Source organism: Ambystoma mexicanum, chromosome 8 (assembly GCF_040938575.1).
Source record: "Ambystoma mexicanum isolate Mex_15411 chromosome 8, UKY_AmexF1_1, whole genome shotgun sequence".
Lineage (NCBI taxonomy): Eukaryota > Metazoa > Chordata > Amphibia > Caudata > Ambystomatidae > Ambystoma > Ambystoma mexicanum.
This window is the reverse complement of record NC_090929.1, coordinates 489,229,702-489,254,242: the sequence shown is the minus strand read 5'-3', so window position 1 is coordinate 489,254,242 and position 24,541 is coordinate 489,229,702. Positions and strand designations below refer to the sequence as shown.

The following is a 24,541-nucleotide window of genomic DNA, read 5'->3' as shown; positions in this document are numbered from 1 at the left end:
CAACCCTTTGTAAAGAAGAAATAAAACACCAGTGCCAAACTCCTCAAGAGACTTCACCAGACGGGGGAAGGCGAGTTCCAGCAACAACACCGCACACAAGCATCTTTCAAGTTGCGGTTGATGACCCTCCAGAGCAGTATTCCTCGATGCTGGGAAGCTGAAACTTGGCAGGAAGGAGACTTGTGGCACGAGCTGACAACCATCGAAATTCCGGCAGCGAACTCAGAACAGCAACGATTCTACCAAGGTAGCCCACTGGAGAGCTGGTCAGTCCATCGGGTACTCCAGGGACACTTTCAAAGTGTCAGGACGGCTGGATTCTGAAGAATGCGCTGTTGAAGCACCACTCGGGGCCTTTGCAGATCAGGTAAGTCCAGCAGGGTTTCACTGGGCCAAACACAGGAAGGGATGCCGGGCCTCTTCAGGAGTGGTCCACAGATCTTCAGTCAGCTGCTCTTTTACACAGGATACTTGGCTCCAACAATGATGTGAAGAAATGGGTGCAAGAGTCCTAAATCCTGGCTAGAAGCAAGTCCAAGCCCACCAATGGTAAGGATCTGCACTGTTCAAACAGACAGCAAGGGTCATGCGTCACATCTAGACTTTCAGGCGCCCCAGATGTGGAGTGGGACCGGACAGTCCCATCCACATCCTGGGTCCACACACACTAGGTCAGTAATAGACTACAGCAGCTTTCCCAAAGGAATGCATGAACATAAGGGATTTCCTTACCTGAGAAGGCAGGAAGAAAGCCAAACATGGCCAAAGGACAAATTGTGGCACTGGCATTTTAAGGCACTCGCCAGGTTTAGTAGCCATAAACGGTAATTGCAAATGGGCAAACTAAAAATAATGCAAAATTCTATCTGCTGCCACTAGCTTGTCATTAAGCACAAATAACCAAATCATCCCAAGGGTAAAAAAGTATCCCAACAGCTCTGCATTGTAAAATGCTGTGTGTACTGTTAAAAAGTTACCAAAAAGGTAAAAAGAAAAGTGAAACAGTTCGCAGTACTGATAGTCAGAAGGACTGATCAGTTTCCCTGTGAAAAATGAGCAAAAGGCCAGGGGTGTGAAGCTGAAGACTTCACTTCCCTGTAAAATGTCAGGACAGGTTCAAAATCAAAGCAAAACGTTTTGGGGTACATAGAATATGGAGGGAAACATGATGAAAGAGAAATTGTTCCCAACAGTGTGCAACACTGCTTTTTTGTCAATTATATTTTGCACTGTCCCGTTGCTCTCTTGTGAGGAGGCAGGATGGGCGCTTGTGATTACAAGCAGATATGAGCTTCAGAAAGACGATTAATGGCAAGTAACTTGTCTTCTGGAGCTGGTGACTCTATTTAGAGTCAAATGCTTTGCATAGATTAGCAAGCAATACCTGAAACAGGTGGTGGGCAATTCGCGAGAGTTGAAAAAGGGTGTTTAAGTACTGCCTGTCCCACCTGTGAATCTGATCTCACCTGTGTATCAACACAGTAGTGTTGTGTGAAAGGGTGTACTGAACATTATCTTGTCAGTTGGTAAATCCCCTCCAATGGTTTTATTTGGATGTTAATAGCAGAGTTGAATACACTTGACAAACCATCTAGAAATGGTGGCCCCGATAACTAGGTCACCTTCCCTATCAGTAGCGAAAGAAGCAAGAAATTGGCTCGTTTGTGCAATTCTTTTGTCTTCTGCAAATGGAACATGATTTCTCTTCACAAATCCAGTGTATACAGAGCTTGGATTCCTATTTTGTGGGTTAGGGAAAAAAATGGTAGTTCAATGAACTGGTTAACATGACATTTTGGGATGAATTTTGGAAAGAAGCGCAAATAACTATCTTGTGTGTGTGTAAGGAGACAAAAGGCTCTTGTGCTTAGTTTGCCAACCCTCCTTATAAAGTCTATTTAAAAAAAAAAAAAACACTTTGAGGTTCCTTAATGTGGACTTGTACATAGGCTCTAAAGGAGCTCCCACTAGTCTGATTTGGATTGACTTTTCCAATGGAGTCTTTCTGTTGAAGAGTCTCTACTTCTTTTTCTAGGAGCCTCCTGCAGCAGCTCTGTTACGTGGTGGCAGGTTTCTGGGAGTACCTATTAATTCAATATACTTCCCTTTGTCAACCATGTCGAACACCCACTAATCTGCTATAATCCCCTCCCATGTGCGGGCGAATGAGGTTATTTGACTCCTCTCCCCTGCTCCCACAGGAGAGGCATACGAGCATGTGGATGCTGAAGTCATTGTTTTGCGGCAGATTGTGTGCCTCTAGAGGCTTGTCCGCTGGGTATACCTCTACACAATTGTCTAGAGGGGAACAGTTTAGAATTTCCATCTTGTGTGTTATTCTCCCGATGTAGTCAGTCCCCCTGAACTTTTTGCAGGACTATTGTTTATTTTCTGACTGAGTCAGTGGGAACCTTTTTTCTCACTCATTCTTTTTCTGTGTCTCCGAGAATCCTTTTTTATTTCCCTTGATGGAGTCTGCTATCCGCCATCTTCTTCAATAGCATCTGTATTTTACTATTTCAGCACACAGCACATTTTGTGCAGTGTTGCTGGGAGCTCTTTGAGCTTCCCTCTTTGGTTTAACTTTCTTTTCCTGGGCTAACTTAAATGTTACCAGGATAAGGGGATACTTTTTAATCCAACCTACACTTTTCTTTTGTGAGATCAGCCCACCAAATTTATGTGGAGGGCCGAGGGGAAACATAGTATCCCTTTCTCACTGCTCCTGTAAATTTATAGTTTTAATTATAATTTTTCTTTTATAACGCGCTTAATATGAGTGGTTTCTAAGTATAGGATCAGGATTCGAGTTAAAAGGTGCATGTCTTTTTTTTGCCAACAAACAATGGTTTGCCCTTTATTGAGCCTTCCTCTGGTAAACTGGGTGGGGGAGGTCCTGCTCATTCCTTTATCTTCGACGGGCTCCCTTTGGGAAGCCCGCCCAGAGGCACCAGTGTGACTGGAAGGACACGGAAACTCCTCAGGTCTTTGTCCTCCAGTGTGTCTGCTTATATCCAGTTCTGACTGGGTGCTTAGCTGCCTCCTCGAGACAGCCACCACCCAAAGTTTGAATGGTGCATGCATGCTGATTGGTTGGGTTACTGCATAAAACGTGAGGGTCTTGATGCCGGAATCGAACACTGGAAGAAACATCTGCAGCCACCTCCAGCAACCGCCATGCCACCTGAGTGACTGCTGCAGCCCCAGCCCTTTGTTCTGTGAGACAGGGAAGATCCAGAGTGGATGACTTCCTCCCTTGGACTGGTGAGCCTAACTAGTCTCAAGACCAGCTACAGTTTGCACCATCCCACAAAGTGCTGCGACGTTCGGGGCCTGGAATGCCTGAATACCATGGAACCCCTGGCACTGCTGTGACACATCGCCTCGTCAAGCGCGGTTCCGGCTGCAAACTTGTGAGTTTCCGTCTGTAACCTACAGGGACTACATCCTGACCATAGAAGTCCCCACAAAAGAGTAGAGGAACGAGAGAAGGAAGAAAGTCTGCCAGGTGACAACCGCCGCTGCTACAAAGCCTGTGTAGAGCCACCATACCCAAATGCCACAGAGATCTGCTGGGCATCCCTGTGGCGGAGTCTGGACGTCTGCTCTGGCTAAAAGTTCTTCAAATGAGCCACCAAAGCCAGATACATGAACCAGAGATGCCGTCTTACCTGGGTGACCCACCTGTGACATCGCTCTTCCTCATCCTAGAAGGTACTGTCTAACTCCTGGGGTACTTATCAAGACAGTTTTTGGGTTTGCCCCTCTAGAGCTTCCCGAATCACATTGCGGGGGGTGAGTTGGACGACCCAACCATATTCTCCCAGGCCTAAGGACACTTCTCCCAAAGGCTGAAATCCTTCAGGTGACCTATCTAGCCCCACTGAACTCTTTGAATCAGAATTCGTCACTTACCTGTTACTTAAAACTATCTTCTTAACTTTGACAGGGTCTGCCTTCCTTTATTCTGCTAATCAAAGGTCACTGGTCCCCCAGTGTCCCCATCTGACAGACTCTTCCAGATAGGGTTGGACTTCTAAAGTTTAGGCCTACACAAAGTAATCTAAACTGCCAGTATTGCTATGTAGTAATTGTGTTTGATAAATGGTTTGCTAACCTCAAGCTACTCTTGGTATCTACCCATTTTACAATCTAAAGTTCCAACTGTACGAGTAGTGCTACTGCAAATGTCCTATTGTATTTAAGTAGGAAACTCTCCTTACTTACATCAATTGTATTTTGAATTGAACATTGCCTGGTGTATAGATAATAGACTTTTTAAAAAAAAAATAACTACAGTGTGCGTTTCCTGACGGCCAGTGTGCTATAAGGTCTTTGTCCTCTACTAAAGCCCTTCTCCATCCTAGACTAAGCCATAGCTACCAAACCTTTTGGGTGGTTCGGGCTAGATCTATGAATTGGAGCCCTGAACATCTAAGAGTGAGTCTTCTCTCGGTCCAACAATAGGTGGACTTTAGTAAAACTCCCTAACAGGACTGGGTAAGTGTGCTGTTGGTTCCCTGCAAACCAGCTATATTTTGTGAAATTACCTGTGGGTTGGGAGAAGGTATTGGGACAAAAGGAACAGCGGTTTGCCAGAGTCCCTCTTGGTTGGAAAGACCTGCCCAACATCTGACAGAGTCTTTAATGGGTCATGGCCCTTCGTGGCTCTTTCTAGAAACTCATCTACCTCTCTTCCTAAAAGACTTGCCTCCACTATAGGCTTGTTCAGTAAAGTAGCCTGGGTTTTCGCCTTAAATCCCAAGCCCCTCAGTCAAGGTGCTTTATAACTTGCAACTTCAATTTGGCATCCTGCTGTGTCCACTGCATTAACAGTGTTCTTTATGATAGTGTTAGCCATTGTTTTCCTATATGATCATATTTTTCAGAATGTAACCTAAACATCAACTGGGACATGTGTTAGTACATACTTTATGCCATCGCTCTGTGTCCTGTGGTACCTAGACATTCGGTGGATGCAATTGCAATCCGAACACAATTTTGAATTTGAGGCTGCCTTACTTTCAAAGTTATATATTCACCTGCTCTCCCTGTCTGAGGGAAACTGTTAGTTATGGGTGCATTTTCTCTTTGTTCAGGTTTTGTTGGGACTGGTTTACTTAAAGAAAGGGTAATTCTCTTTTTAATTGCTGCCAGCAACTGAATACAACAAGCCACCATCTTTTTCTCCTCTAAAATGTTTTCTATGTAGTCTTTATCCTGGTCTGGTCCTTTGGTAAAAAGTCCAAATCGTTTAGCTGTTCTTTCTAAGAGGTCTGAATATTGAAAATGTTCTTCTGTTGGAGAAACGAAAACTGCAGGGTCAACCTCGTCAGAGGGTTTTATGATGTAGTCACCTGGATCTAGATCCTTGAACTCCCAATGTAAATTAGTGCCACCTGTTTCCCCAAAGCCTTCCTGACCTGTGAAAGAGTCTGATTGGGTGTCCACATAAACATGCATCTTTGCTTTTTTTATAAAGCCGTTCTCCCTCTGTAATACTCAATTTTCTCTCCAATTGCGACTCGTATCTTTCCAGACAGTGTCCTTAAATGTATGCATAGACCACTCTTTCTGGCACTTCAGTGTCAGGTCTGAAGTGGTAGAACTCTGTATCAGAGATGCCCTGGTCATCAGCCATGTTGTCTTCTTCCTCCCACTCCTCTTCAGAGTCCAAGATATCTACAAGAGTCTTCCGATTCAATGTTGGACAACGTCTTTTCTTTCTAAGTTAATTTGACCCTTTACATGGACGTAACAGGTGGCGTATGTTTTGTTCAATCCATTTCTGTATGTGTGTTTGGGAACCAGCTGAGTTTCGCGCTAGCCTTTCTGTGGAAGGTGTGGCAGGTTAGAAGGAGACAGACCAGTTTTGGGCATTCTTGACTATCTTTTATTAAAGTAAGTGAAAGGTCTCACCATACCTAAACTATGAATGTCCATGCCGAACCAAACAGATTAAGGTGCTTGTCTGTTGTGTAGACCAAAGTAAACTGTCTGATCTCTGGCCACAACTAAGCTGCTCGGTCCCTACCAATAAGACAAAATAACAAAACACCAGGGGAATGACTCCTTCTGGATCGGCTTTTCAGCCTTACTAGACAATTTTGAGATACTTTTTAGTTATTGCTTGGATTAATTTATTTAGTTCCTCTGGGGGAGTTTTAAAAGTCTGTGGCTTCCCCATTTGTTCTCTTTGTAGGCTTTTCCTACTCAATGTTATGGGATTTGGACATTCTTGTACAATGTCGATCTCTGAAAGACTCTCTCCAAGATGAATAGGGATACTGAATCCCTCTATGTGATTCTTATCCTCTGTGTTTCTTTAAATCCTTCTGAATAAGCTGTTTAACATCTTGATCATCCTCCTCTATTTGTAGGTCTTCCTCCTCGAGATATTTATTGCAGACCCAATAGCTATTCTTACTCTTGTCCAATTCTTTTATTAATGAGGCGAGTAAAAAGTTTCATATTGTTTCTCACTTTTCTTGTTTTGGGCCACTCACTGGAACACATAGGCTGTGTTATCCCAGTCTTGTCTCCCGCCATTCCAGTTATGTTTTCTACGGGTTGGTGTCACCAGGCCTGTTCGCAGGATAGGGACTTCTTTCGTAGTCCAGATAGCTTCGGTTCTTGCTCAGACACCTTCTGTTTATTCTCAGTGGCTCTGCGATACTAGTGCTCCAGCTGTCTCTGCAGTGTTGCCAGACTGAACCTTTCACCTCTCCTGGGTCATTCCACTTCTCTCGGCTCTCCTTCACCTGGAGTTTTTGTCGCCCCCACTCTCTCTGGCTTTTAGCTTCTCAGTGCTTTCTGCCCAAAGCACCTTTTGGTTTCCTCCTGATGGAGGATCTCCCAGTCTCTCTCAGCACTCCAGACTCGGCTGGTTTGAAACGCCTGGGTTTCGCTTCTCATGGAGAGTAGTCCATCTCCTCTTTTTACGATTGGCAAGACGTGATTTAAACCCTCAATTCATCACAGGGAGGTAACAGCAAACGTCGTGCGAGTTGTGTCCTTGGTCTTATGCATCAATGTCGACGACTCCACGGTTTAACTTTCCTCCTGCCTATGTGCATTTGTGGGCTCTAGATCGCCTGGGGCCTTCTCCATAATTTGCCCTGACATGGAATCATCAGAGCTTCGGATCCGCCATGGTGCTTTCTTTGAAAGTAGCGCTCCGATTGACTGTTTGGGGGAGCAGTCTCGACCCCTACGTCTGAAACTCCGAACTCTAGTTCTGTTGCCTGGGCACCGGACTGGGCCGTATCAGATTCCACATTCATGGTGTTTAAAGCCCAGCGCTTTTGACTGCGCTCCCTACGGATTTTTGGTTTAAATTGTTGGCACGCACAGCAGCCATTTTCAGCATGGTCCCTTGGGAGACAGTTGTTACACACACTCTGTGAGTCTCTCCAGAGAAAATTCGAATTACACCGTGGGCAGAATTTAAACGGTGGGTTCTGCATAAGGGCACCAGGTACACCACGCTGGCCCGTTTTGTGTGGTGTAAGGGGGCAAAAACCTTCTCTAGGCTTTCATGTAAATGTAAACTATATAATTTATAGCCCCCCTCGGCGCCCACGCACTCTAAGTCTCATTGAGTCGCATTCGGGTCGAATAAGTCTTTCATCCGACTCCTCTTCGATGTCAGTCTGCAATCTGCATGCAAAGGTGAGGAAAATGTTTCCATAGCTCTCAACTCACACGCATTTAGCGGGTGTCACCCGCCTTGTAAAGGGTTGACTCACCCGCCAAGCCTCCTGCACGCCCATTCATTCCAATGGGCGTCTCACCCGCCAAAAACAAAATCGGGTGATTTCACCCGCCTTTGCGTCACAAATGGTTGAGAGCTATGTGTTTCTCTCCGCAACAAGCTTTTCAGCGAACTGATAGCGGAAAAAAACAGTCTGAGGACATTGACACGCGAGAATCATGGGTACCTGTGGAAGTACCAAAGGGATAATGTGACTGGACAACTCCTTTTTAAACTTTGAAAACAAATGTTATACTCCAAGCCAACCACTAGATGGCGGACTATACAAAGCATGTGCATCTAAGCCGATTCACAAGCTCCAGAAATAAATATATGTATTCTTGATAAACGATAGGGGCTCGCTGCTCAAAATCTATTTCAGCGAAGGAGAACGATTTCGGTTTTGCATTTTGATAACTTATGAACTACATCTATAGAAACCCAATTTCCATGCAACCAAGCTCCACAACAAGTGGCGATTCCCATCCACCACATTATTGAGAATGTATCCAGGGGTAAGTGATCAATGTTGGAGAAAGTGAGGCACTACGATGACCTACTTGAAGGGATTGCATACTAATCTGGATTTCTTGGGTGGATGCCTTATCTTGGATAAAAGACTGATGTGGTTGAGAGACACTTGGAAACATTGATGGTGGTGTTTGGCTTCCCTTCAAAGGATGAACATTCTTTTCTACCTCCCTCACATGGTTCATTATGTGCTCTTGCCAGTAGGACAAGCCTAGTTGCGGTCTTGAAGAGGAAAATGTTATTCCAAGGAGGAAGGGGTTTGGAAATGACACCTATACCATATTGTATGTCATCTTTTATGGAGCAATGCTTCGAAATAAAGAATGTAACTTGTATCTATACCATATGAAGAGACAGACTTACTTTTTATTGGTTAAAGAAATACCAACTGACCTTGAGATGGAGGGGTTCCCTTTCTGGTCTAAATATTCTTCAGCTTCCACCTCACAGTGGACAGCCCAAGCTGAAGCATTGTGTGCAGTTGAGGTGATGGATTCCTTCAGTCTGTGCTGGGTTCTCTTCCCTATAATCCCTTCTAGTAATGGGAAATGTTACTTCTGGGGATTCTTAACCCATGATTGATCTGGTCTAATATTGACTTTATTCTTATTATTGAACACACCTTCATGGGGGGCGCGGGGGAGGGGTGAATGATCTGGGGGAGCAGAGGGGAGAGAATATAGCTCTAGGAGGGTACATTGTTACTGTGATATGGGTTTTAAATTTGTAATGCAATGTCATAGGCCTGTAGATCGCTGCAGTTAATGTATCCATTTAGGTTTTCTGAACAGACTTGTAACTTTAACATGGTGTGTTTGTTTGGAAACAATTGAGAAACAGAGGATTTTCATGTACCCTGATAAGGAAATTTATTTCAACATCTGTATGGTGGTTCCACATTTTATCCCTTTTAAAATCATTTGTTTTTAAATGGAGGGTTTGCTCTAAACAAATCCAGGACCCAAATAGAGAAAGTGCCCATGGCAGTTTACAAGTAAAGGTTTGTGTCCTTTTTACGTCTGTAGAGTTCCAGAAAGTTAACCATAAGGTTTAATGGGACAAAACCAACTGCTCGCTTACAGTCATTTCTTATGATTATATGATATGGCATTTATAACGTGCCTATACACCAGTGTTTAAGGCGCGACGAGGCAAGGGGGGGGGGGGGGGACAATGATCTTACTAGGCCAAGTGTCATTCAGATCGCATAAGGGCAGGGGAAGGGGAAAGTGCGGGGAGGGAACTGGGCGGGGACAGTCCAGTACATGGGATAAAATAGAATAAAAGCAATAAGTAAAAGTGCGGCCAGCTGGTGGTAGGGCTACAGAAAACAGTCCCCAAGTGCGGGGGTTTTCAGGAAGGCAGTGCAGGTGTGCAACTGGCGGAGGAGGGGACATGGGCCCGAGATCAGAGGGTGGCCAGGTAACCAGTGCAGCCTCAGTTTTAGCCAGGAGTTCAGCAGGGGAGAGGAGGAGAGAAAGCAGCAGCAAAGAGAAAGGTTTTGAAGTGCTTCCGGAATCAGAGATGGTTCCCCTCAAGTTTCAGGCAGGCTGTTCCAAAGGGAGGCCCCAGCCGAAGAGAGAGATCCATCACCAACTCGTTGCTTGGTGAAGGGACGGACCCTGAGGGAGTTGGAGGCGGATGATCTAAGAGCCCAAGAAGGAAGATATTTAGGAAGAGAGTTGAAGGTATTGAGGCCCCAGGCCCCAGAAGGCCTTGTGGACAACGCAGAGGGTTTTGAACTTAATACTCGCAGCCACTCGGAGCCAGTGCAGAGATTTCAGTCCTGGAGAGATACGATACCTGGGCTTGAGGCCAAGGACAAGTCTCACAGTCCTGTTCTGGATGAGTTGCAGGGGGCGGAGAGTAGAAGCAGGCAGATTTAGAAAGAGGCTGTTCCAGTAGTCCATCCTAGAGAGAACCAGAGATCTGGAGACAGTGAACTTCTGGGGGAAGAATACCTCTGAGTAGGTGCAGCTGGTAGTGTGACTTCTTAGAGATGTCAGAGATGTGAGGAGAGAAGGAGAGTGTGGAGTCGAAGATGACCAAGGTTTTTAGCCTCGCACTTGGGAGCTGAAAGATGGCCAAGAGAGGCCGGCCAGAGAATGACAGGAAAGGAGGGAGCGGGTCTGCCGATGAGGAGAATCTCAGTCTTACTGGCATTAAGGTAGAGATCATTGGCGGCACACCACTCCTGGATAGCAGGCAGAGATGAGAGGAGAAGAGTTGGCTGAAGGTAGCCTGAAAATGAGTTGAGTCATCCGCATAGCACTGAAAGTTAGGGCAGAGAGCGGCAATGCGGTGGGCAAGAAGTGCCAGGTATTGGTTGAACAGCCAGGGAACACCGCAGGTAGAGAAAGAGATAGAGGAGAGTAAGGACTCAAGTTGGACCTGGGAGGGTCGATCAGAGAGGAAAGAAGTCAGCCACGCCAGGGCCTGACTGGTGATACCCAGGTTATCACAGACGGTTGAGCGGGATGGCATGGTTGACTGTGTCAAAGGCAGAAGAGAGATCAAGTAAGATGAGAGCACAGTGTTGGAATCAGAGTTGGAGAGCAGGTCTTCACAGATGTTCAGGAGAGCAGTTTATGTGCTTCTGGCAGCTACGAAGCCAGACTGATGGTCATGAAGACAACCAATATATTCAGTGTGAAGATTAAGCTCCGAGATGGCCAGCTTTTCCAGGAGTTTGCCCAGGAAAGGAGTGATGGAGATTGGGCGATATTTACCCGGGCAGGATGGGTCAACAGAAGGTTTCTTAAGAAGAGGGTGCACAGGGGGGAATCAGAAGACTCCAGTGGCGAAGGAGTGGTTGCATAAGTTGGCGAGAGTCAATGTGGTCCTTGATGGTTTTGGAGGAACAGGGATGGACCCGTTTTGACAAGACTTTTATAGAGCGGACTTGTCAAGAAACCTCGTCTGGGGAGAACAGGGGAAAGACAAAGAAAGGCAGAGAAGGAGAAAGGAGAGAGGAGAGAGGAGAGGTGGCCGAAGAAGGGCCAGAGGAACAGAAGGGAGTAGAGGGAGCCGGGGGGGGGGGGGTGTTGGTGGAGGGGGTGAGAAGAGAGAGAACAGGATGTCCTGAGTTTTAGAGATGTAATGAGAAGCCAGAGCCGTGCAGAGGGCCTGGGAGGGGACAGGAGAGGTAGAGACTGCAGCAGGATTGGCCAGTTCCTTGCAGATTTTAAAGACGTCAGCCGAGTCATTAGATGCCACAGAGACACGCGCTTGGTTGCGAGCTCTCTTCTTGGTGCGCACAGAGAGCCGGATGTACCAGAAGCATGCCATTTCCTCTCAGCAACCCTGTACTTGCGTTTGAGGTGACGAGGTCCGAGTCGTACCAGGAGTTGCACTTGGCTTTGGTCTTCAAGCGGATCCTCATGACAGGGGCAAGAACATCGAGAGTATCAGATATAGCAGAGTGGAGTATGGAAAGGGCTGTGTCATGGTGTGAGTCAGCCAGAGGGGAGGGGGAAGGGGTGAGAAAGTGGCAGCAAAAGCCTCAACTGACACGCTTCATGGTCGGATAACCGAGAAGGTGGGTGGCAGTGCTGAGGTTGGCTTGGCCTGAGGGGTATTATGCAGCACGCCCAAAGACCTCAGTGGGCTGACAAAACATGCACCACAAACAACCTATAATGAATCAACAGCATCATTAACCATTAATTAAAAAAGCCCAGAAAAAAGGTCCATAATACACAAAGATATCAGGCCAAAATAATGCTCAACTTGGTCTAGGATGACATTCTGCAGGTTTTTACACTGGCTCAAAAACAATGGTAAGTTAACTGTTTGCATCCTATAACAATGCAATTTATATTGACCTTAGAACACCAGGGATAATCTACACCCTACAGAGGACTTGGAGGTCCTGTATTCTAATGCAACTTTGGCACACTCTTTGATGTGACCAGGCCAGAACCTTGAGTGCTCCCTTGACTTTGGTTCCTTAGGCTTCTCAACATTAGTAAGTATAATGTTCCTCCGATCCATAATAAACCCCCTTAGAGTTGGATCAGCAATCTTCAACATGTGGGACTTTCTAATATGAATATCCTTTGAAGATAAGGTGTCAGATGTAATATTAGACCTGGTCCTGGATCCAGAAGCCTTTGCAGATGATAAAGTAACACAATAGGAGGCTTCTACCACGGTTCTGAGGAAGCGTCTGGCTTGTTTTGCCTGCTGTACCCCAATATCCACAGTTTCCTTACTACGAATTCCAATGCCAAAAGTTTCACCTAAATTAGTTTGGCAATGCTGGTTAACCTAGTCATGGATTTGATCCGTATGACGGGACTTTTCCACCCCAGTATGTACCAAAGGTACCCTTGTAGCCAATGACTCAACCCAGGAACCAAAATCTGCCACATTAGTGCAAGCATTGAGATCACGTATAATAAGCTCCTTAATACGCTGCCATCTCCCTGCATTAATTAATTCATAATCCACCACCTTCTTGAGCAACGAGGACTGCTCCAAGGCTTCGGATATCACATCCTCCATCTTTTTCGTGGGAGACTGCATTGCCAGGACCAAGGAGGCCACCAAACTCTCAGGACCGTCAGCTCAATTTCCAGTTGACGTTTCCCCAATAACACAAATGGGTAAAAAAGGCAGGTATGTTGTAAGTACAGCCCACAGTTCTAAGCAAGTAGACAACCACTAAGCTTATAAGTCTGAGGGATCCCACCAGAGGAGCTACAGGAACATGTTCCACTACCAAGGCCCGCAAAAAGATGGATATCTGTGTGGGGCTTGAGCTCACAACATCTGCACCCAGAGCAATTGCTTTTGGACCCCAGTTACAAAGAATATAGACTAAGAAGGTGGCATGACCAGGACACCAGTACCCAGACGAATGACCCTCTTCAGAGCAGCCCCGATGTAGGAGTGCATCAAACAAGCAACAGCACCATGAAAGTTTAGGACCAATTAAGAGGGTCACAGGCGGAGACAGTGATGAGGCAAGCAGCAGGAACAGACCTTTGAAGAATAACAGCTGCAGGACATGATGCAAAGTGTCCCTACGATGGGGCACAGTTGAGGCAGAGCAGCACTCCACTCAAGTTCCAGGAAGGCAGCACATTCTGTCCAGTGAATATTGCAGATAGGATGCTTAAGGGGAGATTGAGAGACAGCAGTCTTCTTGTTTGAACATGCCACATCAGTTTGCAGCAGAACAGCCCACTGAGAAATAATTCCAGCTGAGACACAGGAAAGCATCCACAAAACAGTGCACAGCAAGGACAGCAGAATCCGGATCCTCTGAAGCAACTCCTTTCACCATAATTCTTCCAAGTACAGTTTCCAACAGGATTAAGTTAAACAGCATGGGGTCTCCCTAGATATAGACACATAAAAGGGCAGGGGTAACACCTGTCCACCAACCCACAACTGTGGGCCATTCAAAGTTTCACCAAGTCTGGATGGCGAGGCAAGCTTCACACATTCTGGAACACTTAAACATGTTTATTGATGTATCTGGAAGGCCCTAATCCAGATTAAACTAGATACTAACGCCGACCACCAGGGGGTGCAAAAGATGGCCACGTGAGAGAGGAGCTCCGCGCTTGGCCTTGAAACTGAGTACTACTGGAGGAACCGACATGGCTGGGGGGATGGGAGGGGATGTGGACGCCTGTAAGGTTCCCGGAGGGTCGAGGTGTGGAGCCGCCACCCCCAGAGCCCTGTTTGCAAAGCTAGCTCTGCGGGACAGATCGGCTCCGGCCCGCAGCGAGGTCACAGTCTGTTGTATGCATACCGACTAGCACAGACACCCGTGGGCATGCCCACGACCAACGGTAAAGCCTGTTGTGGAGGATCGGAGCTAGGGAGTTTAGGGGGTGGGGGGGAGCTGCAGGCACCCCACCACCCCTGCAGGCATAGTGGATTTAAAGCACTGGCCCCGTTGAGCACCCAACAGAGTAGGCGACGGGGAGAGGACCCGGCGCAGAAGGTGCCCCTCCCCCCCAATACAAAGCTGCAGAAGGCGGGTCGTGAACACGGTAAGGTTCATGCTTGGCGGCGGCCCCTGTCCCGCAACGGCTTCTGAAGTAAGAGCCAGGAGTGCTGCCCAAACCACCTTGAGGGGAATCTTGGCATCTGGCAATGCTGCACTGACGCGTGGATCCCGAGGAGCACACAGGCCCGGCGGAGGCCTGTGATGTGAGACAGCAGCAGGGGCTTGGGCAGAACCCATGCCCTGGGGGGGGGGGGAGGGAGAGGGGTCGAGAGGGGAGACCGGGGGCGATCATTGGCAGAGGAGTGGCCTGGTACCACCAGAACAGCCCCCCGGCCCCCAGCAAAGTGGCAGTGAAGGAGCCACATCTTGGTGAAGCCTTGGGAGAACATACAAGCCTCCAGAGGATGTATAAGAGGCGAGGAGTGGCCCCATCCTTGAGGGGGGCCCAGAAAAGACTTGAGTGGCCTTACCCTATAAAGAAGTGAGGACGCCAAGCATACCTGATAAGGCACAACAAGAGGGAGTCACGGGCCCAAAGAGAGACCTCACCGGAGAAGGCACCATGGCAGGGACTGCGAGGGCCGGACATGAGATTGCGGCCGTGGGTGACATACACAAGGATATACACGCCGTCCTCACAGGGCTAAAGGCATTTCGGGCAGAGGTTCAGGGTTCAATGGGGGCCCTCATAGAAGGAGTCGTAAAAGTGGAGGACCGGGTAGAAACATTGGAGCATACACAGCGTGCAGCAGACACCATGGACGTTTAGGTTGAGATGAGAGTAAAGGAGCTTGAACGCATGGACAGAGGTCTGGTGCAAGGTGGATGATGTTGAAAACAGGGAGAGGAGGAACAACCTGCACATTTGGGGGTTCCCCGGCAGAGACACAAACACCACAAGACCTAGAAAAGTCTTTGCAGCAAATGCTGCGCAAGCTACTGGGGGCCCCAGCAGAGAGTGACATTAAATTTGATAGGGCCCATCAGGGCGTAGGATCTGGCTATGGATTTCACTCAGTGGTAGCAAAGTGCCACTATTACATCGACATGGAAGAATGGGATGGAGCCAAGGTAAAAATCTATCAAGACCTGTCGATTTACAACGTCCCTCGACCAACGTCAAAAACGTGGAGCCCTAACTAGATGGCTCCAGGAAAAGGGGGTGAGATCGCGCTGGCGCTTCCCCTTTGCCCTGGCCTTTGAACTGAAGGGGGAGAATTATATCCTACACCAGGGAGAAGAAGCGGATAAACTCCTTAAGGAATTGCGGAGAGAAGAAACACAGCCAGAAAGGGAGAGTCAACGCCAGCTGAGGTAGCGTTTCAAGAGTGCATTCGCCCACCCTAAGGAACGCAAGGAGGGGAGCTCAAGATGAACAAGGAAACCTAGGGTGCGACAGTCACTTTCTCCAAGATGAAAGGGGGTGATTAAAACATGACCCAATGTAGGGGCCATGAACAAGCCTATTGTCCCCCAGCCGACCAGTCGAGGTAAAGAAGGCAAGGCCCACCGCTAGCCTCCACATACCCTGGTGACCTGGAGATATCCAGGTGTCTCTACCTAGTTGGGCTATATGCTCTGAGTTTTCACGGTTTGAGTGTGGGAGTTTTGTTATGGGATAGGGAGGGTGGACAGGTTGGGGGTCTGGGGGGAGAAACAGGGTGAGGGATGGGAAGGAGGGGTGGGGTCCAGCACACGGGTGGAGAGCAGTGGGTGCCCCAAACGGGGTGGAGGCCTCTGGTATAATAGTATTTCCCAGAAAAGGAAATGGTTGAGATAAGTGTGGCAACTCTAAATCTTAAGGGTCTTGACTCCCTAAAAAAAAAAAAAAAAAAAAAAAAGGTGGTCACTGACGCAGGTAGATGGATTCACGTTTACTCTGGCCACAGTTACGCACCGAATGTGGGACAGCTCTCCTTCTTAAGAAAAGTCCTAGTAGCTTTAGTAGAATGGGGGGAGGGACGCAAAAGGGGGGGGGGGAGTTTAACATGGTGGCCGACCCAAGGTTGGAGGCAGGGCAACCAAGCAAGTGCTTCAAGAGAATAGGGACTTTGTTAGCCTCCTGGAAGACCACTTCTGGGTCGATGTTTGGAGGGCTTCTCACCCCCATGCGTGTGGCTACACCTTCTCGCCCCCCACTTGACGTATACTAGGATTGACCTCCTATTCATCCCGAAAGAAAAGAGGAGTGAAATTTCCTCCCCTAAAAGAGAAACAGTCAGGTGGTCGGACCACGAGATGGTCATCGCTTCAAGGTAGATCGACACTAAAAGAAGGACTACCCCCAGGATGGCGCTGTAACAACGTCCTGCTTAGAGACCCAGTTTTCAAGGATTTTTAATGGAACGGAGATCCATGCATTCTTCGAGACCAATAATACAGGGGAAGTCCACCCCAATCTGGTGTGGGACGCTGCTAAGGCAACAATAAGGGGACTGCTGATTGCAGAACGGGCAAGGAAAAAACAAGAAAGGGGGCTCATTGAAATCAGACAGAGGTAATCTGGAGATTTAGGCAAAGACTGACTGGGAGATTCAGGGACAGGACAGTCCTTTTGCAAGAAATCCGAGACAAGAGAATCACTGCAGTCCACATTAATGGGGGAGGTAGTCAAGAAAAAGATATGCCAAACAACGATACTATGAAAAAAGGGGACTGGGGGATCACTGCTGGCCAATAGAGTCCGGGGTAGTAGAAGAGACAGACAGGTGGAAAAGATCAGGGACAATGAAGGGAGGCTAGTGGGACCACAGAAAGGGATTCCTGGATGCTCTGCGGACTATGAGGTACTATACAGAAAAGCCCCAAACCCAGGGGAAGATGCAATTAGGTCACACCTGGAAAGCCTGGCAATCCCGAAGCTCTCCACAGGAGCCATCACTTTTATGGAAGGTAAGATTTCAGCAGAGGAAGTACTGACAGCAATAGGGAAATTGAAGGCCGGGAAAGCCCTAGGGGAGGATGGATATACTGAATATTTTTATAACAATTTCAAGAATTACTGGCAGGATAGCTGGCAAAGGTCTTCTACCCCATTGGCAATAGCAGGGAGGTTCCCCCCTCCTTTCTAGAAGCAAGAATAGTGGTAATACCGAAACCGGGGAAGGACCCAACGTCCTGTCAGGCATATAGACCCATCTTGCTCCTCAAGGTTGATGCCAAACTCTTTGCACAGGTATTGGCAACAAGGTTGGAAAGAAACCTCCTGAAGCTGATCAACCCCGATCAGACAGGTTTTTATCATGAACAGGCAGGGGGACAGATAACCTCCGTAAAACCCTCCACGTGCTGAACTCGCCTGGGGTCAAGGAACAAGGAGCACTAATACCATCGCTAGACGCCTAAAAGGCCTTTAACTGTGTTAGCTGGTCCTTCCTGCGGGAGGTTCTGACGTTGGTAGGAATGGGAGAGAAATGGGCAAACTGGGCCTCGGCTCATATTCAAGGTCCAGGGCCAAAATGGTACTACAAATGGGACAGAATCACGACCGTTCAGGCTGGGAAGAGGCACTCGAAATGGCTGCCCCATGTCTCCTCTCCTCTATGCAATGGCAATGGAACCATGGGCGATAGATGTTAGGGCAAATAGCCTATACCATGGGGTCCGGATGGGTGGAAGAGAATATAAACGTAGTCTCTTCGCAGATGATGCCCTCCTGTACATAACACACCCACAGGTATCCCTCCCGATACTATTCGACAGGCTGGAGGTCTATGGGCAACTATCTGGGTTCAAAGGGAATCTGAATAAATAAGTGGTATACCCGGTGGGACCCGAAAGGGACCAGAAAGGACAATACATGAAGGTGCTGACGCCTTCATAGAGACAGCCAAATGCAGACTTTTGCGGTTCTTGTGGGAAGGGAAAAGGCCCAGGATATAAGACACTTACACTCACGAAGGACGAGGGTGGGGTCGGGCTTCCGGACTTTGAAGCCTACTACAAGGCAACCCAGCTTCAGATACTTACCGATCATTTAGAGCCGCAATCTGAGAAGCAATGGGGGATTAGGGACAATCCGATTCTCAGCCCAGTCTCCTTGGGTGAATGGCCCAGAAAGATTCCGAATAGGGTGTTGCAGCACTCCCTGCTAGAGGAGATGTGCTTAATTTGGAAGGAGGGAAGTAGCATGAGGTGGATCACAATGTGACCCTCCCTGCTGAGCTGCATTTGGGCCCCCCCCCACTAAAGAACATGATAATGGAACCCCTTTCAGAAAAGGTACGAGGCGGGCCTCAGTACAGCAGGTCAGATGTGGGAGAAGGGGGAGTTCCCATCTATGGGGGCACTAAAGAACTGTCTCCAGATAGGTTGATGCCATTTACAACTGAAGGGTGCTCTTCACGACACGAGATGTGGGGGGAGAGACAACCTGCGGAGGGTCCTCCCAACTTTTTAATTACTTTTGCAGGGTAGAGACACGACTGGTTGAAGATCTGGCCTCTATAAGGCATTACTAAGGGCTGTCCCCACACAGGGCCCAATGGCCAGGGGGCGATGGACCAGAGATTTGTAGCAGGAGATACCTGATGAGTTATGGTACACTATGTGCAAAAGGGTCACCCACTCCACGGCCTCCCTTCAATATAGAATGCAGGTGATCAAAATTCTTCATGGGTTGCATCACCCGCCCTCCTGGCTAAAATGTACCCAGGGGCAGACTCCCAGTGCTGGAGATGCCGACACCCTGGCGCAGATTACTATCATATGTGGTGGGGTTGCTCCCATATACAGATCTATTGGGAGGAGGTCCTCTCATAGATTAAGGGGATTGATGGGATTGCATGACAGCTGTCCCCATGGGGGCTCTTGTGGTGTGCAGTCATAATGTCGACTGCAAAAGGTCGAATTACAAAAATGTCAAAAACAAATAGTCGACATTTTTTTTCCCCTCGAATGTCATTTTTTATTTTGCATGTTTTTTTGGGCTTTCGTGCATTTTTTTTTTTTTTTTTTTTTTTAAGGGGGGTTAGGGTGCCCCCCCATTTCGAACAAAACATTTAAAAAAAGGACATTCGAAAAAAAAAAAATCTTCAACTATTTGTTTGAGATTTTGACTTTCTTACATTCGAGATTATGACTATGAACTGGCTGTTTGGGGTATGGGAGGAGAATGAAGAGGAAGCCCAAGAAAATCATATGACCCACACCTTGATGGTGGCAGCTAGGTGCTGTGTGGCACAATTCTGGAAACGGAATAAAACCCCCACACGGAAAAGGAATGGTTGCAAAAGTAAGGGGGGATCTACGAAATTGAATATTTGACGCATATCCTCAATGAGTCCAGGGTCAAGACTGGAGAGACGTTACCTTTGTTCGTTAAATAAGGCAGCTAACTTGATGGACAGACCGAAATGGGGAGGGAGAGCAAGGGAAAAGAAGCTGCCTCTAACCGCTGATAGTTTCATATAGTTATAGAGGCGGGGTGCTGAAAGGGGGATTTCATGGGGGGGACATACAGGGGGTCGTGACTAGCAATCTGTCAATGTGATTAAACTTTGTAGTGTCCTTCTCGATGTTACAAAATGCCACCAAATAAAACTTGATTTAAAAAAATAAAAACTAGTTAGTAGCCAATAAAAAAAGTGTGAAACAGTGCCTGGCTGTGCTCTGTCCACAGCATGCAAAACTGCCATTTTGGTTATACATCATGGTCCATTGAATTCCATCAACAAAAATGTAACCAGAAGAAATAGAACTTAGTTTATAACAAAAAAAAGGCTTGCTGGGAAAAATGCACTTCTCACCCACTAGCAGGGTGAATCACTAGTTCAACTAAGTTCCCAACTTTCATGCCATCTCAAAATAGTATGTGTCGAAGCCCGAAGATTCATGTCCTTCATCAAAAAAGCGTGCGTGTACGCACATGCATATGTGGCCTTGTCCCATCAAAGCATGAACAGGTCTCAGTGTGATAAACTTCACCACGACCCACCAAAGACAGCCAGGGTTAGATCAGAGGTGCACATTAAGTGCGTTCTCTGAATGCTACAAGAGATAAATAGCCGACTACACCAGCCTTGTGGATTTTCTCCGCTATCACTATCAATGTATTGTATTGCATGTCCCATAGAATTAAAAAGAACATTGGTAATGTGAATCACCAGAGGACCAAAAGACGAGTACTCACACTAAGAACAACTCCCTCCAGGGCATCCAGAGGTTTGCTGAGGAGCCGCCTGCTGACCTGGAAAGAGAAATCAAACATGAGGACCCCAATAAAAAACTGCACATTTCTCATCTCATTGTTTCCTTGAACTATTGCACCAGTCAATGAAAAGCACCTAATATCCAGCAGTGAACTTTACACATGTTGCAACACCACTTAAAGACCTTTACCCTGTCCTCCACATCCACCACTCCATCCAGTTATACATTTTCTGACTCCCAGTCAAGCAGATAAGATCACCAACTGGAACCTCAGTCTCGAGGCAGTTTATGAAAGACATCCTCAAGACAACTTATGCCCATTTGTGTACAGTCTTCAGAGTTGTGGGCGTCAAGTGCACGTAACGTGATTCACACCCTCTTGCCATTAAAAAAATATGTGGCGAAAACTGGCAGGGAGAATGAAGATGTGCAACTATCCATAAAGAAATCAAAGGCTGAAGTGGTCTTTGGAGGGAACATATGAGGGGTCTGAATGTGAGGTGGACAACGTGGTAAAGGCTTCTCACAGGTAGCAATTTTATTAACTCAAAAGGGTGTGACAAACGCCTCACGATGCGCAACCTAAAGAGGATTTCCCCATCTATCAAAATAAACTAAAGGAAAACACTCTAATAAAGGAATCTGGCCCTCACACTTATACAAACTCAAAGGTAATATACAGAAAATCAAATGCAATACAAATAACAGCCATATTCAACAAACTTAATAAATGTGTATCCTTGTAATCTAGATTGGATCCCCTTCCCCAGAATCAAAGCAGGGGTTTCAATCACAAGTTCAAATAATAACATTCCTTTTGGTAGCCAAGTTTTGATCATTAAAGTTCTTACTCCGAAAGTCTTTCACTTGGGACTTATTCAGCAAAGATTGATATTTTAATTGTGGGTGGTACACAATAATATGATAATTAAGTCAAACATATATAGATTAACAACCAATTTAATTAATAAATATGATAGTTAACATTTGCAAAACATATGCATCATAATTTCATAGGCGTTCTTGGTGAATATGCATGAACATGGTGCATATAAAATAACAGTCAGGATTAATTCCCCAATACAGACAGATCTCTTTGTTAGGAAGATTGTTTCATCAGGACAAGTTTGACTTAATTGCCTACAATGTAGGCGTGACCATGAGCCTCTCATCTCCACCTTGTTGGAGGCTGTGAAAATAGACCCTTGATCATCAGTCGTTTCATATCGACATTCACCCTAGGCTGTGTCTCAGCGCTAGAAGACAGGCCTGCCTAGGTTTGTGTGCTTACCAACATGATTAAACATATACTGCCAGGATGTGTAAAGTTCTTGTACTCCGAGAGATACCACTCGGACACATTACTCTGATTTATACACTTGACACAGGAGTCATCATGTTAATGTATTTAATAAGGCACCCTACCATCTGAGGACTCTTTACACAAGCAAAAGCAGATGTACTACAACATCACACCAATGAACAAGATTGCCATGTGGGCAAAGAGCATGTGTGAATAGATAAACTAAAACTACCACGTGTTCTATTATTTAACAGCATGTGTAACGTTTGCATCTTATGGAGCTATGCTACACTACACTGCACGGCATTAGTCTAAATGCACTTTGCACATCGCCACCCTTCACGCACATTTAGAGCAGAATGTGCTTCAAATGGAACAGTGCCTCCTGGAGTTTACAAGTTCTGCTTAGCAGGGTCCGGCTGTCTCTTTCCTGCTACTCTGCACTGGACTCCTCTGCTCTGTACTCTTCCCCAGCCCTGCAGGCCTCGATGGACAGGCAAGTCTGCTGATCTCGTCCTTCCTCTTAGGCCTTATATGTATGAAGGAACATGGTTTCCCTGCCCTTGTGCATGCGTCATATCCGCTATCTGGAAGAGTAAGGCCTAGAGCTAAGCGAGTCACTGTGCTTTTTGAGTACGGTCTCCTGGGTTTTAACACCTCTCAGTGAGAGCTTTGTACCCGTTCAGTGAATGCTCCAGTTGGACTTTATGGCTCTGTGTTTTGCGAAGAGACAGTTCTGTCATTTGTTACTTCTTAGCCTTGCAGACTTGCCCCACGCTTCTATTCATGTCTGCCTATTTCCTGTCCTTGAATCCTTATCAGATATAACACTCAATGGTTTGAAGTCAACGCTCGCACCTACTGAAACAGGCAGCTCTCTGCAGTTTGTGGTTTGGTAATCTGCCAGAAGAGGAAAGCACAACTTCCTGGACTTGGTTTAGGCCAAGACATATTTGTCCAGCAAGCATGGACACTAACCTTCTGTTTAAAACGTGCGCTATAGGTTTGACAACAATTAAGTTTGATGAACTTTTAATAGCTGTCATCTACATTTGTCATTGTTTCACTAGCTGCAGGCCACATGAGCAATTAAGAGCTGTCTTAAATTAGGTGTGATTTCATATCAAGTTGGTGTGTCCCCAAAGTGTCTTCTTATATATGGTACAATGTGTTTTGGACTAAAGCGCCCTTCATCAGGTAAGGGATATCTGTTTTTCTCAGCTTTGAGTAAAGATAATGATCGTGTGTAAATAAGACTTTGTATGAAGGGTGCGTCACGACCTGCAGGGCTGTCAGGGTGAGGTGAGGCCTGTGGCAAAATATTTGGTGAGGCCCCTTCATTTTTTGCACTTGGCCAGTGGCACCGTAAACAAGTGTGCATGTGTGCAAGTGCTATGCTGGCTATCGGCCTTTGCGCTCTCCTTGCTAATTAAAGGCAGTGACTGTCAGGGTTGATCAGCCCATGAGCACAAAGATGGCGTCACAGATGGCATCAGCAATGACATTGCTGACAATGTATGACATCAAGGGGGGCTTCGGAGTTAAGGTTGTCAACACTTACAAATTGATAGGTTCTGTAGCATTAAATTGGTTCTCCTTTTCTCCTGCCTTGCAGAATCTTCCCCCGCAAGGGAAATCATTGGGGGTATTTGTGCCTGCATGTTCTTGACGATGAAGAGCGGTTCTTCCTGTATGTTATTCTGAAGTAGATCTTCACAAGACGCTGGAACCTACTGACTTTTTTGAGATTGGGATCACATTGTGGTCTCTCAAGACCCCTGTCCATAGGGGAAGGCGGGTCACAAAGGTTCTCTCCCCATACCAACCCTGGGTCCAGATTTTAAACTGCAGGTGGTACCAGCTCCTGGCCCATTGGCTAGCCCCTTTTCCACATGACAGCGCATAGCCTTATAATGCCATGCCAACGTTAAATCACAACTAAACTCGAAGGCGCCTCCTGTCATACAACATTAACGGATGAGGGTTAATTTTCAACACCCCTCAGCAACAGGTCATAGGGGGTTGTGACTGAAAATCCAACCAAAGGCCACAGTAGATTGTTGAAGACCGCTGACGTCACGCATTGTGATTAGCACAATTACGTATTCAGGAAACATATACCCTCTAACACGTTTACATCCTGAGACACAAACGGCCATACAGACCTCACTCTAAAAACAACCCCTTTTTTTAACCGGGAATTAAGTTTACTACCTATAAAAAGGCAAAGTCTACGAAAACTGAAAATGCCAACATGAAAGTAAAAATATTGTGTCCAAATAACATAATCCACTTATACAAAGCCCATTCAACCACAAGTTAAAACTTTTTCAGTACACTACAATAATTCTAGACTCCAATTAGTAAAAGTGTGCATACCAGCGTCCTTCCCCCTGACACCACCATAATTCCAACCAGTTAACTGGAAGTTGCGTGCATATCTACGCAGCAGGCGCACAATGCACTGTATCACCACCTCTGGTCCCACCGTTTCACTCTAGAAGACAGAAAAGGCTACTGCATGCACTGAAAGAGCCGCTTTCCTGGCAGGCTCAATTCCACGCTCCTCCTGAACACAATCCCATATCCTCCTCCTTGCATTGTCTCCCTTCGGCCACGTCTGCAGCTTTGGATAATGTTAATTTAGCATTTTCTCTAAAGACCGGTTGCATTGTTAATTGAGGGGAATTGCAAAGGGAAGTTGCTATTGCATTGGCTGACCCCCGCCAACCTTCCAAATGGGTTAATTAAAGCTGCAAGATTGCAAACGTGTGATGTGCCCAAGTACTAAGTAGCTGAGTTCTTCTGAGAGGAATAGGTAGGGGCACCTTACCTGCTG

General features: G+C 46.7%; 1 protein-coding gene across 1 annotated transcript in view; it reads right to left on the bottom strand.

Moving 5' to 3' along the window:
• Positions 1 to 24,541, bottom strand: part of LOC138472127 (ATPase family AAA domain-containing protein 3-A) — a 672,103-nt gene that overhangs the window by 384,524 nt on the left and 263,038 nt on the right. The window contains exon 9 of the mRNA XM_069610129.1: positions 20,380 to 20,436. Within this exon, the coding sequence (XP_069466230.1) occupies positions 20,380 to 20,436 (57 nt within the window). The remainder of the gene's footprint in view (positions 1 to 20,379; positions 20,437 to 24,541) is intronic.